Source organism: Symphalangus syndactylus, chromosome 12 (assembly GCF_028878055.3).
Source record: "Symphalangus syndactylus isolate Jambi chromosome 12, NHGRI_mSymSyn1-v2.1_pri, whole genome shotgun sequence".
Classification (NCBI taxonomy): Eukaryota; Metazoa; Chordata; class Mammalia; order Primates; family Hylobatidae; genus Symphalangus; species Symphalangus syndactylus.
Genome location: NC_072441.2, coordinates 120,858,924 through 120,879,702, shown reverse-complemented (window position 1 = coordinate 120,879,702; position 20,779 = coordinate 120,858,924). Strand labels below are relative to the sequence as shown.

General features: G+C 35.0%; 1 protein-coding gene across 8 annotated transcripts in view; it reads left to right on the top strand.

Moving 5' to 3' along the window:
* Positions 1-20,779, top strand: part of COP1 (COP1 E3 ubiquitin ligase) — a 258,844-nt gene that overhangs the window by 142,811 nt on the left and 95,254 nt on the right. For all 8 annotated transcript variants that reach the window (XM_055255388.2, XM_063625143.1, XM_063625144.1 and 5 more), the window contains 3 exons: positions 16,611-16,754; positions 19,121-19,229; positions 19,679-19,760. In XM_055255388.2, the coding sequence (XP_055111363.1) occupies positions 16,611-16,754; positions 19,121-19,229; positions 19,679-19,760 (335 nt within the window). The remainder of the gene's footprint in view (positions 1-16,610; positions 16,755-19,120; positions 19,230-19,678; positions 19,761-20,779) is intronic.

The following is a 20,779-nucleotide window of genomic DNA, read 5'->3' as shown; positions in this document are numbered from 1 at the left end:
GACTGAAACATAGTAAGTAAGGCTTACATAAAATAAAAGGCACTGGAATAAAATGAATGCCATTAAATTAATGACTAAAACTCATATTAGTTTATTGGGTTATTTCAGGACTATTGACTTATGTACAACTTCTATAATCTTAGTTATATGGTTTGTGTCTCTCTAAATTATAAAGGGGAGAGTAATTGCAATAGGTAGGTTAAATGGCAGCAGCAAGAAGTGGTAGCTACTACAAGCTTGAAAAAGGGAAAGAGGCCAGGCATGGTGGCTCACGCTTATAATCCTAACACTTTAGGAGGCTGAGGCAGGCAGATTGCTTGAGCCTAGGAGCTCGAGACCAGTCTAGGCAACATGGTGAAACTCCATCTCTACAAAAAATGCAAAAATTGGCTGGGCCCAGGAGGCTGAGGCAGGGGGATCGATTGAGCCTGGGAGGTCGAGGCTGCAGTGAGCCATGATCACACCACTGAACCCCAGCCTGGGCGACAGAGCAAGACACCATCTCAAAAAAAAGAAAAGAAAGAAAACGGGGAAAGAAACCGTAACACTGCAGATAGGAGCTCAAAAAGTAAAGCTGCTTATGTTAATTTCATATGAGTTCAAATGGTTTTAGATATTTTAATACACCCTGAGATCATTGAGGTGTATTAGAGTGTGGTAACTAATGTTGATAGGGCTATTCACATTACTATGTTCAGTATATTCATATGAAGGTAGTAAAGAATGTATTACATTTGATAAATTATACTCGGGGGTTCAAAAGTTGGTTCCAGAATTAACTAATATTTTTTAAGCATATATTGTCTTAGAGCAGTATATAGATATGTTCTGGAAATGCTAGTGTCTCCATTAGCTTTTAAAAACAGTATTAAAAATATATATCCTTATTTATGTAAATGAAATATGACAAATTTTTTGGTAATTTTTCAGTTTTTTGGAATTGTAAGTTTTCAAACTTTACATTGGGTTTGTTTATATGCAAGGAAGCTCATTTTGATAGAGAAAAGTAAGAGCTTTTCTAAAATCAGCAAACTGTGGACCATGGGCCAAATTTGACCCATTACCTAGTTTTGAAAGATCCGTCGGGTACAGATGGTTTTTATACTTTTAATTGGTTGAAAAATAGTTGTTTAGGCTCTAAGGATGTACTGCTATACTTGATTAAACTTCTGTCATATTTTCAGACATCAAAGTGTGTCTGTGAAAGAAAGTGGCTTTTGTCAGATTTTCTGATCTATTTGTGATGAGTGGCTATTTTATGTTTTATCATTACTTACTTAACAGTAATAACCTATCACTTGGCCTGTCATATAGTAGACACTCCATCATTGATTTAGTGAGAGCTACAGGTTTTATTTACATAATAACAAGTTCTGGTATGTACAGCAGAAAGTTTCCTATTTGTGCATCTTTACAATTATTTATCAAACAGAGCCCCCCAAAAATGCCCTGAAATAAGACAAAAACTAACCTATGGTTAACTATAGCTATATCATACTAACATTGAAACAGGGCTGTTTTTCTACCACAGATGATGTTTAGTTGTGTTCACATTCTCTCCTCTTCTTCCCTTCTCCCCATCCACATCAATAGGTGATTTTGTGGATAACTTCTGGAGTTATAAAACTTGATGCTTTGATCTGTGCTTGAGAGAGATTAATTTGCAGGATGATTTACATAATTTAAGAAATATAAAATCACAAGTTGGATAGTTTTTAAAATCACCTTTACTGAAGTATAATGTACAATAAAGCATAAAGTTTGAATTTTGATAGTTGTGTTAATGACAGTCAAAATATAAAACATTTTCGAAAATTTTCTCTTCCACCACTTGCAGTTAATTCCACCCCTCCTTCAAACTCCTGCCACAGGCAACTATTTATCTGCTTTCTGTCACTATAAAATAATTCAGCCATTTAAAAATTTCTTATAAACGGAACCATACAGTATATGTTCTTTTGTGTCTAGCTCATTTCGCCTAGCTTGTTTTTGAGATTCATTCATGTTGATGCCCATATTAGTAATTTATTTACTTATTGAGTAGTATTTTGCCTAAATATTCTACAGTTTATTCATTTGAATAATTGTACAATTTATTTATTTGAATAAACTTGTTTGGGTTTTTAGTTTGTTACTATTATGAATAAAGTAATGAGTATTCATATGCAAGTCATTTTGGATATTAATGTTTATATTTATTTCTTTGGGTGAATACCTGGAATTGGAATTGCTGTGCTGTATGGTTAGGGTGTGTTTAACATTTTAAGAAGCTGCCAAAATGATTTTTAAAGTGGTTGGATTATTTTACCACTTTAATCAGCAGTTTAAAAAATTCCAGTTCTAAATTCTCAGCAACTCTTAGCATTGTTATTCTTTTTAAATATCAGGCATTTTATTAGTGGGTATGTAATGGCATTTTCTCATTGTTTTTCTATGCTTTTCCCTTATCACTAGTGATGTTTAATGCACTTATTAACCTTTTGTATATCTTTTGTGAATTGTCTATTCAAATCTTTTGGCCAGTATTTAAAAATTCAGGTCTTTCTTGGCCGGGCGCGGTGGCTCACGCCTGTAATCCCAGCACATTGGAAGACTGAGGCGGGCAGATCACAAGGTCAGGAGATTGAGACCATCCTGGCTAACATGGTGAAACCCCGTCTCTACTAAAAATACAAAAAAAATTATCCAGGCGTGGTGGCAGGTGCCTGTAGCTACTCGGGAGGCTGAGGCAGGAGAATGACGTGAACCCAGAAAGACAGAGGTTGCAGTGAGCCCAGATTGCACCACTGCACTCCAGCCTGGGCGACAGAGGGAGACGCCATCTCCAAAAACAATAATAATAATCAGGTCTTTCTCTTGTTTAGTGATAAGAATTCCTTTTATATTATGGATATGAGTTCTTTGTCAGATATATGTGTTATCAGAATTTTCTTCCTTGCCTGTGGCTCATCTTTGTATTTTCTTAATAGTGTCTTTCAAGGAACATGAGTGATACTTAATTTTGATGAATCCATTTTTAAAATTTTTCTATCCTGTAGAAATGTTTCTGCCCTGAAGATTTTTTTTCTATATTTTCTTCTATTATTGTAATAACTTTTAGCTTTTACTTACAGGCTTATAGTCTATTTCAAGTTATTTTTTATTTAGATTGTGAGGTAATGGTTTAGTTTCATTTTTTCTTTTTCTTTTTTTTTTTTTGAGACGGAGTTTCACTCTTGCTGCCCAGGCTGGAGTGCAATGGCGTGATCACGGCTGACTGCAAGCTCTGCCTCCCAGGTTCAAGTGATTCTCCTGCCTCAGCCACCTGAGTAGCTGGGATTACAGGCGCATGCCACCACGCCTAGTGAATTTTGTATTTTTAGTAGAGATAGGATGTTTCCATGTTGGTCAGGCTGATCTCGAACTCCTGACCTCAGGTGATCTGCCGCCTCAGCCTCCCAAGTGCTGGGATTACAGGCGTTAGCCACCATGCCTGGCCAAGGTTCAGTTTTTTCCTCCCAATATAGAGATACCCACTTGTTCCTAGCATCATCTGATCAAAAGATAACCTTTTCCTGTTAGCATCTTTGTTTAAAATGAATTGACTATATATATGTGAGTCTGCTTAACTGTCTGTTCTGTTGTATTGATCCGTATGTCTGCTCTTAGGCCAGTGCCATACTGTCATGATTACTGTAGTTTTATAATAAGGCTTGAAATTAGGTAATATAAGTTCTCCATCTTTGTTACTCTTTTCAAAAGTTATACTGGCTAGTATAAGTCCCTTACATTTCCATATACATTTTAGAACAAGAGCTCTTCTTTTTTTTCTTGCCACAATGGTTTGAAGGGATTTATCTAGTAAAACTCACATTTTTTAAAATATTTTTCTTCAGTGTTTTTTACTAATTTTTATAAGAAACACAAAATGGGTTTCTGATTTTTTAAGTCTGCTGTGTTAAATGATATTTTGGGAACACATTTTTAAATATACATGATGAAATATTCTTCTAAACTGTAAATTTTTGCTCCACCTTAGTCCTTGGTAGGATGAAATGGTTTCTTTATATCATAGTTTTAAGGTTTCCTGATGAAACATCACAGCAGTGACATTACTGATTTAATATTGTGATCCTATTGGTTGCTTTGTAAATACTACCAGAGAACACAGAACTGAGAAATTAGATGTGTTTTATTTTGCAGTTTCAAAAGTTAAGAATTGAAACTTTAGCTTCATATGATTCTCTGTTGAGTCTCTGTTGTACTTTTACTAAACACACATTTCAAAGTGTTTTCTAAAAACATTTTAAAGAGGACAAAATTTCATAGTAACTTTGGGGACAAAAATATATTTTCTTTTTCAGCTCTTGTTATTTTTTCTACTAGATGTTGTTCTAAATGAACAAAAGTTGTTATTAAGTATATTGATTTTAAAGGGCATCTTTAATTTTAAGTGCTTTAAGGAGAAAGACATTTTATCATAAAATAAACACTTGATATTCACAAAAGTTTTTCAGAATATAATCTATCAGGTAGTGTATTTATTTGTTTTAGCTGTTCAATGATAGCCAGAGGGAATAGGAAAGTAAAGTTTTTTTAAGTAGTTGTTTTAAAGCAAGATCTTGAGGTTTTATGGAATTCAAACAAAATGAGCCACCTAATAAAAATAATAGAATAAAAATTTGCATAGACTTTAAAGTGTGGCTTCAATTTAGTGCCTATGAAATAAAATCAAGTCCGTCCATTAATTCAGAATAAGGTCAGCAATTATCTAGCAGGTTGCTATTAAAAAAACAGTTTAAGGTCAGCAAACTAATACCTGCGAGCCAAATTTCAACTCATTGCTTGTAACAACTAAGAATATTTTTTACATTTGCAAAGGTTGAAAAAAATACAAAGGATAATACTTTGTGACATGTGAAAATTCAGATTCTAGTGTTCATAAATAAAGTTTTGTTGGAACCACTGACGCTGTTCTGACATAAAATTAATAGATATTGGCTGGGCGCAATGGCTCACGCCTGTAATCCTAGCACTTTGGGAGGCTGAGGCAGGTGGATCATGAGGTCAGGAGTTCGAGACCAGCCTGACTAACATGGTGAAACCCCGTCTCTACTAAAAATACAAAAATAAGCCAGGTGTGGTGGTGTGCACCTGTAATCTCAGCTACTCAGGAGGCTGAGGCAGGAGAATCACTTGAACCCAGGAGGCGGAGGTTGCAGTGAGCCGAAATCACACCATCACAATCCAGCCTGGGCAACAGAGTGAGACTCCGTCTCAAAAAAAAAAAAAAAAAAAAAAAAAAAAAAAAAAAAAAGATTTTGCAAACTCCCTAACTATAAATTTTAAAAAAAATTTTAGTGTCTTAATTCTAATATAAAGGAGAAATAAAAGGGAAATAATTTAAGGTGATTTTAATTTGTAAATACTTAGCTATTCTGTATGGTTAAAATAAGGAGATGATCAAAGAGTAATTTAATGACTCACTTGTTTTATTGCCATACAAAGATAATTTTTTTCTCAGGTTCACAATGCTTAAGAGGGAGAGAGTAATGTGAACAAGTTTCATACAGAATACACTTGATAGATGAATTACGTTAACCAGATAGTGAGTGAGCTCCAAAATTATTAAAGTCTGGTTGCTCAATTAGGATGGAAGCAGGGCTTTGTGGAAAATAAAGTTTAATTAAACATTAAAGTGTGCTTTTGTGTGAGCACAGCTGAGATCTGCAACTACCTGTAAGGTCCCTTGAAGTTAGAGGGCAGTGCTGGTGTTACAAAGCAAGGCTTCAAAGCTCCAATCCATGTCACAGTCTGAGCATTCAGTCTTCTGAGAAGTGGCTGACAGAGTGAAACTTGACACAGCCTAAGCTCTCAAAGTGTTGTCAAGCTCTTAGGTTTATATATGTTTGAAGTCTAGTAGTTGAAGTCAGTAATTCACATATGGGATCTGAGGAGGTGTGTTATCACATTCCAGAGGGGAGAAGGAGAAGTTTCAAGTTCATATATGGGATCTGATAAGAGGTCACATTCTTAAAGTGGGGAGGGCATACACTCTAAGTTCTTATTATAGCAAAGCTTATCACTCATGCAGCCAACTATATAAATGTTTAGAATCATTTCAGAGCTACATAGTGGGTATACCTGCATTAGACAATATAATGGATAATAAGATTCTTACACCTACTTATAATTAGTAAGTTTGGAATGTTCAGCAAATATTGGAAACACAGGGGTAGTTTGTCTTTCTATGTAAGGTGGATTTCATTTCTGTCCTCAGTTAATTATAGGATTTTCATTTGCATAAGGATGAGAAGTATAAATATTTTTGGAGGTATAACGTAGATCGTGAGACAATCAATATGATGAGTAGGATTGGAAGAGTAAGGGCAAAAATAACTTTATCCTTTGCTCAGAGTAGAAACTTAGTAGATGTATTGAATCCTTTATTTGTTTCTGTAGTAATTAATAAAGTATTTGTAGTCACTAGACAGAAATACTACAATTCCCATTTAGGAGAATAACACAGAAAACAAAAGAAATCAGATGGTCAAATACTTCGTTTTAATTAAAAACGTGATTGAAACAATATATATCACAAAATAAGATGACAGATACAAAAGTAAACATGTGATTGATAAATTTAAATAGGCTAAACTTCCTGGCAATAAGAAAATATTTTTATAGTAGATTATAACATAAACCACAAATCTGTGCTTGTATAGACGAGTTCTGAAAACTTTGAACTGCGAAAGTTGAAAGTAAGGTCTAATTCAGGCTAGAAAGCATTAGATCGATCTCTCTTTGTCTTATACACACACTCCATTATAATGATCAAACTTCAGTCTACACTGAAGTTTAAGTCTAACTGTAAGTATCTTTATGTATTAAAAAATCCCTGTGTTAACTGTAAGACAAAATAAACACATTTAGTGGTATGAGACTTTAAATCAAATCAGATCTTAGTCCATGACAGATTAAGTGTACAAAAAATAAATGTTAATAAAACTGTAGAAGCCCTAAATGCTAGAACACGTATACAAACATCTATAAAGAATATACCTTCTTTTAAATTGTCCATGGAACTTCAGAAAATGTAAAGAATCTAGATCATATACCAAATCTCAAAATATAGAAAATAAAAATTAACATTTTCTGATCACAACATAGTAAGATCAAACATTTATTACAAACTTAGAAAACAGGAAAAATATACCACATGGAAATTTAATAGCTTTTTTGGCAACCCTAGGATCAAAATGGAAATCAAACCAGTGTGATGAAACTTCTATGTATCAGAACTTATGGGACATAGCTAAAAGTGCCCAGAATAAAACTCCTTACTCTAAAGGAATTAACCTACTCAAAAAGGAATTAACTGAAAAAGTACTGATAAATAGGAAGATATAAAACAATTTAATTAAACATCCAAGCAAAGAAATTAGAGAAAGAACAAAGTAAACCTAAATAAAATAGAAGGAAATTAAATAAATATCAAAATAATACTACATTATGAAAATACAATTACTAAATCAATTCATGAGCTTTTAAAAACAAAAGATGAAAATTGTTAGTCAACCTAATCAGGTAAAACTGGAAGAAATTACTAGATGTTTGGCAGGGGATTCAGAAACTCAATTTTGGACAGGTTAACGATGCCTATCAGATTAAAATTGGAGCTGTCAACTAGACATGAGGCAGTAGTGTAGAGAGAGGTCTGGTTTGGGAGACAAACATTTGATAGTCATCAGTGTACTGCATAGATTGAAAGTCGTGAGACTGTATGAGATCACCAAAGAAATCCAGGAAGATAAAAAGGAGGTGAGGTACAAGAGCTTAGCTTAGCTCTGAGATGCTTTTGTTTTGTTTTGTTTATTTTTTGAGATGGAGTTTCGCTTTTGTTGCCCAGGCTGGAGTTCAGTGGTGCGATCTTGGCTTACTGCAACCTCCAATTCCTGGGTTTAAGCAATTCTCCTGCCTCAGCCTCCCGGGTAGCTGGGATTACAAGTGCCTGCCACCATGCACAGCTAATTTTTTGTATTTTTGGTAGAGACTGGGTTTCCTCATGTTGGTCAGGCTGGTCTCAAAGTGCTGACCTCAGGTGATCCACCCGTCTCGGCCTCCCAAAGTGATGGGATTACAGGCTTGAGCCACTGCACCTGGCCTGGGATGCTTTATTATCAAAGTGAAGATGAGGAGGAATGACCAAAGTAGACTGTGATGGAGTTGTCAGTAAGGTAGGAGAAAAATCACTGTATTGCGGAAGAGAGAGTGATCATCTATGTCAGCTATTGTTGATACTTAAGGAAGGTCAGAATTCGGAGTTGACTGTTCTGTTTAGCAACTTAGAGGTCATTATTGACCTTCATACAGCATTTTCGGAGATGGAGGTAAAAGCTTGATTCCAGTGAGTTAAAGAAAATGAGAGGAGAGATTATGGAAAACTTTTTTTGTAAAGTTATGGTATTAGGAAAATAATAGGATAGTAGCTAAAATAGAAATAGGGATATAAGAGGTATTTTGCTTTTACTTGAAAAGGAAGAAAAACATGGGAGGCTTATGGAAAAGATCCAGGATAGATGGAAAAATTGATTGATACAGGAGAGAGGAGGGAAATTTAGGAAACAATCCTTGAGTAGGTAAGCAAGGATGGGACTTACAGCACAAGTATATATGTTGGTTACATCTAGAAGCACATCGTTCGGAATGACAAGAAAGACCACAGAATATATCAAAATATGCTGGTGTAAATGCTGATAAGTGGAGGATGTGGTTAGTGGGAGCCTTTGGAAAGTATCTCTTTGTTCTTTTTATATTTTTCAGTAAACTTAAAAACAGAATAATTTGGCCGGGTGCAGTGGGTCATGCCTGTAATCCCAGCACTTTGGGAGGCTGAGACGGACAGATCACCTAAGGTCAGGAGTTTGAGACCAGTCTGGCCAACATGGTGAAACCCTGTCTCTACTAAAAATACAAAAATTAGCTGGGCATAGTGGCGCACGCCTGTAATCCCAGCTACTTGGGAGGTTGAGGCAGGAGAATCGGTTGAACCCGGGAGGCGGAGGTTGCAGTGAGCTGAGATCATACCCACTGCACCCCAACCTGGGTGACAGAGCGAGGCACCATCTCAAAAAAAAAAAAAAAAAAAAAACCAATAATTTGCTGAGAGTGATTATGAAGGTATGGGAAATTTGTGAAGAGTAAAAAAAAATATTTAACTTCTTACTATGAGTGAGTGGACGAGGGTAGTTTCCTGTGAAGTTAGTGTTAAGTGCCTCCTTAAGGATAGTGATCATGAATTTAAAATGAGACCAGAGAACATGGTTGCGTGTTTTTTCTCTAACCATATTCAAGTCTGCCAGTTCAAATGTAGAGTGAGTAGAGAAATTTAACTAGGGTTAGTTTTCCCAGGGAGGTAAAGTACAAAAAATAAGAGAATGAAAATGGTAACAGAGTGCAAAGTTGTGTGAGGGAGTTATATTTACTGGCCATGTAATTTATGTTGGGAAAGAAGAAAGTAAATACATAACAGAGTGAGGAGCAGTGGGTATAGGTTCCATAGATTTTTAGATTACAATGGCCTTGAAGGATTGTTGGAGACAAGGAATCAACTGGAAAGAATGGAAATAGTTGTCAGAAAGTGTTATGTCATAAGGTGAAGGAGGGAGTGAAGTTATTGGTAATGAAAAAGTGTTTAGGATGTGGTCATGGTTGTGTGGAGTGGAAGTGGGCAGAATAAAAGATCTTTGGAGAAGGGGAAGTCAAGAAAACTGACCAGGATATTAATCATCTATATATAGTTATTAAAATAATTAACAATTATGAAAGGAATAATTTTTAAGAAAATGACAGTGAGCTGAAAGTTAGAATTTCCAAGAACTTGTGGGTTGGTAGAAGGAGCATCAAGGACACATATTGGGTGGTATATGTTACAGGAGATTTTGAGCTGGGACGTTTCAGGGAGAAGAGAGAAAAATGACGAAGAAGCTATGTATAGTAAGGACACCGACTTTACTTCCATGTCTATTTGAACATGGAATGTGGGAAGACTTTGAGGAAGCAGTATATTCAGGGGAGAGCTGGGTTTCAGTTAGAATGAGAAAGCAAGGGGAGCATTTAGGGAAGAAATTGCGATTATTAATGGCATTATCTGGGTGGAGAGAGATTTAGCTTTTACTTAATAGAAAAGTGCACATATTTTTTGACCTAGCACTTCATATTCTAGGTGTATTTAAGAGTACTCTTGTTTATGTGTCAATTGACACACATAGGAGGGTTTTTTTTTTTTCCAGCATTGTTTAACAGTGAAAGACTAGAAATGAAATGTTCCTGGTTAAATAATTTGATACATCCAGACAATGTAAATCTGCGCAACCATTGGGGACAAAATGAGGTAGCTCTCGTATGTGCTGATATGAAATGATGGTCAAAATACTATTGCATGGGGGGGCGGGAAAAAGCAAGTGCAAATCAGTATGTATGATGTCATCTCATGTTTAATTAAAAAAACCAAATACGTGTATGCGTGTTTATGCATAGGAAAACAAGTAAGATGCACAAGTTGAAATTATTGGTTGCCTACAGAGAGGGCAATTGGGTACTCATGTGGCAAGAGTGGCAGGAAGGCTTGCTTTTTTTCTGTATACTTTTTGAACCATTGCCTACATACATATTTTTTTAATGAAATATGTTCTAAGAAAACACTCAAGCCACATTTTGAAGGATCTTCAGTAATAGTTGGAGTCTGAATTTTACATAGTAGTAAATGGGGAGAATTATCTGAATAGAGCTGTGTGTTTGGAAATTTATTCTAATTCAGTCTTTAAAATCGATTAGAAGAGGGAAAATTCAGGAGTAGGAGTCTTGATAAGGAGGCTGTTTCAGTAGCCCAGGCCCAATACATACTCCTGTGAATTTCTCAAATACAGTCCTGCATTGCCTAACGACGGAAATACATTCTGAAAAATGTGTCATAGGCAATTTTTGTTGTGCAAACATCATGGACAAGTAGGTGATATAGACAAGTAGGTGATATAGTATAGCCTCTTGCTCCTAGACTGCAAACTTACATAGTGTGTTACTGTACTGAATGCTGTAGGTAGCTACAACACAATGGTATTTGTGTATCTAAAGATAGGATATACCAGATAGAAACTGGTATACCTGTATAGGGCACTTACCATTAATGGACTGGAAGTTACTCTGGGTGAGTCAGTGAGTGAGTGGTGAATGAATGTGAAGACCTAGGATATTACTGTATATTACTGTAGACTTTATAAACATTGCACACTTTGGTTAGCTAAATTTATTTAAAATTTTTTCTTCAATTATTAACCTTAGCTTACTATAACCTTTTTAATTTTATAACTTAAAAATTTTTTTTGACTTTTTGATTCTTTGCAATAGCACTTAGCTGAAAACACACATTGAACAACTATACAAAAATATATCCTTTCTTCATACCCTTTTCTATTTAAAATTTAATTTTAATTTTTTTATTTGTTTGTTAAAATCTGAGACACAAACACATGTATTAGCCTAGGCGTACATACGGTCAGGGTCAACAGAATCACTGTGATCTCTTCCACATCTTGTCTCATTGGAAGGTCTTCAGGGCCAGTAACACACATGGAGCTGTCATCTCCTATGATAAGATCTTCTGGAATGCCTCCTGAAGGACCTGCCTGCGGCTGCTTTACAGTTTTTTTTTTTTTTTTTAATAAGTAGAAGTTACACACTAAAATAATGATAAATGTATAGTATAGTAAATACACAAACCATTAACAGTTGTTTATTATCAAGTATATGTACTGTACATTAATTGTATGTGCTGTACTTCTGTACAACTGGCAGCATGGTAGGTTTGTTCACACCATCTTCTCCACAAACCTGAGAATTGTGTTGTTGCACTGCAAGTCATTAAGTTAGGAATTGTTCAGCTTCATTATAATTTGTGGGAACATAAGATGTCCTTAAATAGCACATAACTGTAATGTAGTTTTTTTAACATCTTGGTTTTTTCAGCAGCTATGTTAGTATCCGGCAGATAATTGGCACTCTGGACATTTGATGGCTGAAAATATTCACGGTTCATTCTTTTCTTCGAATGAGCCCCAATAATTATTGCTTTCTGAATTCCTCTATCAATATTTTGTCTTATCATTTGACATTTGCATATATTGTCTGTAATCTCTTCTACTAATTATAAACCGGGTGAGGCTACCTTATTCGTTTTTTTAATCCCTTTATGTTTAACTTGTTGCACATGCTGAATTATGAGTTATTATCACTATATATAATGTAATGTATATTATTATTCTGTGTTACTATTCTTATTTTGCCTGTGTATATGTTCTTTGAAGACCAGCTCATTTGTTCTAATTGAAATTGCAAGTTTGCATGATGATTGAGAGCATAGACTCTGGAACCAATTGCTTAAATTTGAATTATGTGATGTATCCTTGGACAAATTACTTAACATCAACATACCTCAGTTTCTTTATACAGTGGAGATTTGAAGCTTGTATAATTTATGTAAAGTGGTTAAAACAATGCTTGACACATCTCAAATGTTGTGTATGTTATGGAAGTTTTAAGTAGTATTGATTGGAAGAAAGTTGAGTAACATCAATTCTTAATTTACTTTACTTGTGTTTGTATTTTTTTAAAGATCTGCTCATCACTTTTCGTTAAAATGGCCAATTTCTAAACTTATATTTTGTTTCCTTGAAGTTTTAGTTACCTGCTCTTGAGGCACACTATCATAGTAATGAATGAGAACGAGACCTTTGACAACTGCTCTTACTTTATATTTTAATTTGATAAGTTGGGCTCTAGCATCAACAGACACTAATCCACCATGTTTGTTAATACTTATAATTGCAAAAAGATGTGAGAGACATTGGAAACACTGACAAAATTCACTGCTTGGGCTTATTGACGGCTTTCATTGCTTCGTGCCGCATTGTACTGGCGATATGCATTAATCAGCTGTCCTGTGCGGTTTCTTGCCTTGCTGCTTAATCACTTGACTAATGACATTTTTGACAAAGAATACAGCTAGTTTCCTACAGCTGAATTACATTATTTCAGCTGTTGATATAAATCACTTTCTTTTAACAGTTGAAATGTTTCAAAATGTGAAAGAAAAATTCAATTTATGTCCCCAGAAACACTATTTTTCAAAAGTATACTTGTATGTTGAAATTAAAAACAAATTCTGTGAAATTGAATTTGTCATTGCAGTAAATTTTTATAAATCTCGTTTTAATTATTACTGCTGACAGTGGATGGCAGAAATGAACGTTGTATAACAGTAGTAAGACTTAAAGTTTGTTTTTGAATTTAATTGCATAAGCAACATTTCAGTTAATTAGTTTACCTTTTATTTATTCTCAGCCTGACTAGTCACTGTTTAACTTTTGAAGTACTTTTGCTTGGGTTATCAGATTTCATAATAAAAGTAGTTGAAATATCATACTGTTATACAAGAGGTCATCTGTTTTGTATTAGCTCTAGAAAGCTTTCTGCACCTGAAAATTAGTGTTCATTTCAGTTAGTTCATGATCTGTTTTTAGAATCTCATTATGTTCATGTTTGAGAATATATGTGATTAAATATGTCAGAGATAGGGAACAAATGTTTCAGTATCTAGAAGTACTTAAATCCTGAGTCTTAGTGATGTGGAAGTTCTTCCATTAAAAAAGGTGGTTTGGGGGGGACCTGTTTGTCTTTCTTTCCCTTTTAATCAAAATTTTCTAAAAATAATATTATTATTTATACTTTTTGATTAATATTTCTATTAAAATCTATTATTTTTACAGTATAAAAGGATCTTGTTACCCCCAAAATATTTTTAAAAACATACTCTACAGGTTCTTGATACCTTAATATATTAAAAACAAAACATAACCAAAATGTAAGAAAATAATAGCAATGAAATCAAAACAAAAAGTTAACTTTTTACTATGAGAGTTAAGAGTTAGCTAATGTCACTAAATAATAACGTAGAAAAAAGAGAGCTGTGTTGAATAACAGGGTACCAGCAGAAGAAATAATAGACATATTTAGGTCATCATCTTAATTCTTCTGACAGCATTTTTACTTATGTATCAGTTTTCTCCCTGTAATGTATTTAAGCTATTATTTTGATAGGTTAGTGTTTAAACGTATTATATATGTTAAAACTAATAGTTTAGTAATGGCATACTTTTACTGGCACAACATTGGAATGGTGTTGATTAGGTATGTATATGAGTAGGTGGAGAAAAAGTATTTAGTGATAACATAACTGGTTCACTTGAAGTCTCAGCTATACCAAAACCTCCTAAGTTAAAAACAGGATTTCAGTTCTGATAATAACTCTGTCCTTTACCAGATAAAGTAGTATTTCTCCTTCAGTGACATGAGACTATGGATATAAATTGAGTTGGGATAGATGAGTAGTTGTCATCATTATAGTTATGGTGCATTAAAATCCACATGGCAGCAAGTAGTAGCTGAGGCAGCAGTTCAATTGAGGTTGTACAAATAAATCTACTGCATTGCTATAGTATCATACTTTACTGGAGGGATCATTTGCTGAATTGTGCCCTAGTCAGTGACACTTAACTGAATAAAATTTTTTTTTAAATTGGCTGGGTACTGTGTCTCACGCCTGAAATCTGTAATCCCAGCACCTTGGGAGGCTGAAGTGGGAGGATTGCTTGAGCCCAGGAGTTCAAGACCAGCCCGGGCAACATAGTGAGACCCCATCTCTGTAAAAAAAATTTTTTTTAATTCTTTAAAAAATTATATAAAATTAAGGAAGCATTTAAAGCTATAAAGAAAAGTGGGCATGTCAGTGTGTGTCTTTAAGGGAAATATTCCTTCTTCTTGTTGTTGTAGTTGTTTTTTAAGACAGGATCTTGCTGTGTCACCCAGGCTGGGGTGCAGTGGCACAGTCATGGCTTACTGCAGCTTCAAATTCCTGGGTTCAAGCAGTCCTCCCGCCTCAGCCTCCCAAGTCTCTGGAGACAATAACCCATCCCCATGCCTCACTAATTTTTTCATTTGTTTGTAGCGATCGGGTCTCACTGTGTTGCCCAGGCTGGTCTCAAACTCCTGTACTCAAGGGATCCTCCCACCTGGGTCTCTGAAAGTGCTGGGATTGCAGGCATTGGCCACCGAGCCCAGCCTGAAATATTCTTAATGTGTCTTTTTCTTACTTATCATCATCAGTTCAGCAAGCTTCTTAATAAATCATTAATCATTAACTGTTCTGTGAGTGGGTATTAAGAAAATGGATGTTTATATTTTTGTATGTAGGTGTTTGTATTTTATGCATTAAATGAATGCTTCATAGATACAGAGCACTAGCTAGGCATTTTGAGAGAAAAAACACACATAGATATTGAAGATACATTCATACACGTAGATTTTAAACCTTTAAACCTTTAGCCTTTACACTTTGAGTTTTACATTAAGAGCTTTGATCTTTAATAAAGCATAGTAATTATTAGCACCAACACTGAAACCAGACTACCTTGTGTTTGAATACCACCTCAGCCACTTACAAACTGACTAACTCTGGGCAATTTACCTCACCTCTAATCCTCATTTTCTCATCTGTAAAGTGTAGATAATAATACATGTATCACAGGTTGTTATGAGCACTAAATGAGGTAATACATGCAAAATGTTTTAGTAGTCAGTGAATGATTAATGAATATTAGGTATTATTATGTAATTAATTGTAGATCAGTGAGAATTCTTACCGCTAAACCTCTAGAAAAGATGCTTAAATGAATAATGTATGTGATGATTCATTTCAACTTTTACTACCTTTGGACTAATTAGATTTCCAGCTGGTTATATAACAACAAGTTTGTTTAGGCTGCAAGTTCTATAAAAGCGAGTATGATCTTGTACTTGCTTTCAAATAGCTTGTTTTGGAGCTTATATAAAAATGATCAGCAAGAGAGGAGTGAATTCTCTAACGCTAAAGGAAGGGAGATTATTTATTTATTTAACCTCTTTCGTAATATGAGGAATGTGTATTGGGGTTTTATAATTCAGAGAGATATTTGGGGAGGGGGATTAGGTATGGATTTGGGAAAAAGTAATGATAATTTAATGGTTCTGTTATATGTATTCTATCCCCTTGTCATCACCCAATTTCTTCAGTAATTCAAATTATATACTAATTTATTTTATTAAAAATAACATTTAATATTGTGAAATTCTACCACCTCCACAAAATGGCAGGGAAATAAGTAGAACGTATGAAAAATTAGTTGATAATTGTCTTTTGGCATACTTTTAGTATATCAAATGATTCACGCCATTAAATCTTTCTCAGTAAGCTGTAATATGGTTATTAGAACTGAATGAAAAGCATGTCAGGTGTCTTGGAACAAAAGTACACCTGTGCACAATTGTGTAGATATACAAATGTATATATTAAAAGTTTTATATTACACAAATCTCAACAACTTTTAATTTGATATATGTTGATTACTTAATCTGGATATGAGGTCTAGTACAATTTGAAGGCATTTAAAGTAGATCTTTTATCCTTGTAGACAGAGTTACTTTAGAAATAGAAAATAGCAAATTCTGAAATGTTGTCATTATATACTTTTTCCCCTTAGTATTGAATTTGACCGGGATTGTGACTATTTTGCGATTGCTGGGGTTACAAAGAAGATTAAAGTCTATGAATATGGCACGGTCATCCAGGATGCAGTGGATATTCATTACCCTGAGAATGAAATGACCTGCAATTCAAAAATCAGGTATTTACATTATTTTCTTGACATGATGCAGTATAGATGTAACAATTTGCATATGTAATTATCATGAGATTATTTTACCTTTGCATGACACTTTTTACTCATTCATGGTGAACACTATAATTGTACTATATATACAGAGTATGTATTACTTATATCATCTTTCTTACAGATATTGGTTGCTTTTTTCTTGTGAGGTTAGCATTTTTTTTTTTTTTTTGTAGTTGCCAAATGAAAGTTCTTCTTTCACTTAATCAAATAAAGGTCTTTGTTGGACATGGTTGTTGAAGACTCTATGGAGTACTGAATAAGGATTAATGTAGTTTATGAATAGTATTTGAACGTCAGGAATTTTTCCCCTAGCTTGCACATATATCAACATATTAGAATTGTTTCTAGTTTTAAGAATTTTTTTACAAGAATATTCTGCTTTTTCACTGAAGGAATGGCGTTTGTTTATGTTTTCTATATTAGAGATTATACTTTATAAGCAGTGCTTTTCAAACCTAAAATACTCTTAAACATTAACAGTATTTTAAGGCTTTACTCCTGATCTGCTCCCCAGAAAATCTCAGAAGAATTCTAGAATCTGCTTTTTTATTTTTTTTTTTCTTCTAAACAAGCTTCCCAAGCTATTCTCATGAGCACTGGCTTTAAAAGAGAATTATATGAGGAAATCGTCTAATAATAACTTTGTATAGAACTTTGAACATTTTCGAAATAGCCATTCTTGAACCTTTTTTATCTTTAATGAATGACATAAATAGTATGTTTGTTACAGTCTTTGTGTAATTTATTTGTTATAGCTTTCTTTTTTCTAGTTCTTTATAAAAATACTACATCGATAATTGGTGAGCTTCCCCATTCATTTGTGGCACTCGTCAGTGAGAATCTGTTACAGTTTATGTCCTAAGTGAAGAGGATATAACATGAATTAGATACAACTTTATTGAATTCTTATGTATCAGGCGTTATCCTAAGTGCTTTGTCTTTAGCAGACCTTTGAGATAGTTACCATTATTGCTCCATTTTATATAAAGGAAGCTGAGCACAGAAAGGTAAATAACCTGCCTAAGATTATACACCTGGTATATAGAGGAGCCAGGATTCAGACTGAAGTAGTTTGGTTCTAGAGTCTGTGCCCTTAAACATTTCCTGCTCCTTATTTATAAAATGGAGGCCACAATAGTAATACCTATTTAATAGGATTGTACTTTTAAAAAATCCCCATAATGCACTCAGAACAACACTTGGCCCATGGCAAGTACTCATAATATATTACATAATGAAAACGTGGATTAGAAGGTTTAAACGTGCTGTCTACCTGTTCTGTAATTGTACGTGTAAAAATGTGCAATACTTCCTGGTACACTGGAATAAATGGTGAAAGCGCTCAAGGCTGAAAGCTGTGGGCCTGGGGCTGAAAGGATCAATACCTAAGGATGCCCAAAATAGATTCGGAGCACATCTACTGTGAAAGTGTACTAAATTAGCCAGAGCCACAGCTAGTAAGTAACAGATCTGGAATTTGAACTCAAGTCTACCGAAATTCAAAATGTGTCTCTTAATTGTTCCATATAATTTCTACCAGAAATTCTAATTAAGTATATTTAAAAATGCAAATAAACTCTTCCAGTCTCTGGAATTTAGCATCAATGCAACTAGTAGAAAGCAAAAGACCTTGTGTTCATGTCTTAGAAGTTACCTACATTAACTGCCTTCTAAGTAGCTTCTTCCATAATATGCATTCCCTTTACTATATGCATGATGCAGATATGTATCTCAGCAGAAGTTTTTAGATGTTGTAGACTTCTGGAGCACTTGAGAATAGCCAGAACCATAAATGATAAAAGTTTGATTCTAACTTTTAGATGCTTTTAATTGGAATTTTAGTCATAAGTTATAATTAGTCAAGTCAAGACTTTTGGGATGTAAATACAGAAACCCAATTCACTGTAGTTTATTTGGCTTATATGATTTGGCACAACTGGATCCAGGGGGTTAAACAGTCTCATCAGGTCTGTCATTCTGCCCTGGTATGCCTTGAGCCCTCTGGATAGTATCACCTTCACTGGTAGACATCATTTCCTCATGTATCAAAGATGGCCAATGATAGCTCTAGGCTCACATCCATCTTAACAGCTAGTGATCACAGTAGAAGGTGGTTAGGGTCATTACTTGTTAATTTTTATTTTTAAAATTTCAAAATTATTGATATGTCTTTTCCCAGGTATGTTGTGGGCAGAATGATTGTGAACTGATAGAGACCATTTTAAAATAGTGCAAATCTTTCTGAACACATTGAAATTATTTTTATCCCATTGTTATTTATTTTTATGTAAAGTAACTTTTAACTGTATTTCTTTCAGCTGTATCAGTTGGAGTAGTTACCATAAGAACCTGTTAGCTAGCAGTGATTATGAAGGTACTGTTATTTTATGGGATGGATTCACAGGACAGAGGTCAAAGGTCTATCAGGTAAATAAGGGTACTAGTTACATGTTATATGAATCACATATTTGGTTTGTTAAAACTTCTAGAACTTCATGTGCTTTATAATACAGATTTGAAGTCACTATTTAGTATTTTTTATATCTGTGTAACACCTATGCAATACCAAATAACTTTTTTTTTCCTATCTCCCTCTTTTGGTACCACATACTTTTCCAAAGCATTTCTTCAGACTTTGGTCTTTATAGAATGCATCAGATAAATTTCTAAAAGCAATAATTTTGGTTAATGTATATATTAAAAGTTTTGAAAGTACTTTATATCAACATCTTACTTGCTTTTCATTTGTTTTCTAGCCTGTTCTCTTTCCCTCTCCCCATAACAATAAATAGATATCAGGTTTTTTTTTTTTTCTTGCTTTATTCATTTTGAGATCTCTGTTCTATCTGAGGCTACTATCTTCTTTCTGCTTCCAGGAGCATGAGAAGAGGTGTTGGAGTGTTGACTTTAATTTGATGGATCCTAAACTCTTGGCTTCAGGTTCTGATGATGCAAAAGGTACTATTTGAATCTCTTTCTCAGCACCTCCTTCTCCCTGGCCCTCCTAACCGTAATTCCTTTCATTGGCAGAAATACAAATATTTACTCAAACTCATGTCAATCCTTTGTGATTACTGATTATTAATTATTATTGTTGTTTTGTTTTGTTTTTTGAGATAGAATCTCGCTCTGCTGCCTAGGCTGGAGTGCAGTGGGGCGATCTCGGCTCACTGCAACCTCCGCCTCCCAGGTTCAAGCGATTCTCCTGCCTTACTCTCCCGAGTGGCTGGGGTTACAGCCATGCACCACCATGCCTGGCTAATTTTTTGTATTTTTGGTAGAGATGGGGTTTCACCATGTTAGCTGGTGTTGAACTGACCTCAAGTGAGCTGCCCTGCTGCCTCAGCCTCTCAAAGTGCTGGGATTACAGACATGAGCCACGTTTGGTTTTTTTTGTTTTTGTTTTTGTTTTTTTTGAGATAGAGTTTTGCTGTGTCGCCCAGGCTGGAGTGCAGTGGCGCAGTCTCGGCTCACTGCAACCTCCACCTCCTGGGTTCAAGTGATTCTCCTGCCTCTCCGCCTACCGTGTAGCTGGGATTATAGGTGTGCACCACCACACTCGGCTAATTTTTTTTTTGAGACATAATCTCGCTCTGCTGCCCAGGCTGGAGTGCAGTGGGGCGATCTTGGCTCACTGCAACCTCTGCCTCCCGGGTTCAAGCAATTCTTTTGCCTCAGCCTCCTGAGTAGCTGGGCCTACAGGCACGTGCCACCATGTCCAGCTAATTTTTGTATTTTTAATAGAGATAGGGTTTTACCATATTGGCCAGGCTGGTCTTGAACTCCTGACCTCATGACCTGCCTGCCTCAACCTCCCAAAGTGCTGGGATTACAGATGTGAGCCACTGCACCTGGCTTCACCCAGTTAATTTTTAAAAAATTTTTAGTAGAGATGGGGTTTCACCATGCTGGCCAGGCTGGTCTTGAACTCCTGACCTCCAGTGATCCACCCACCTCGGCTTCCCAAAGTGCTGGAA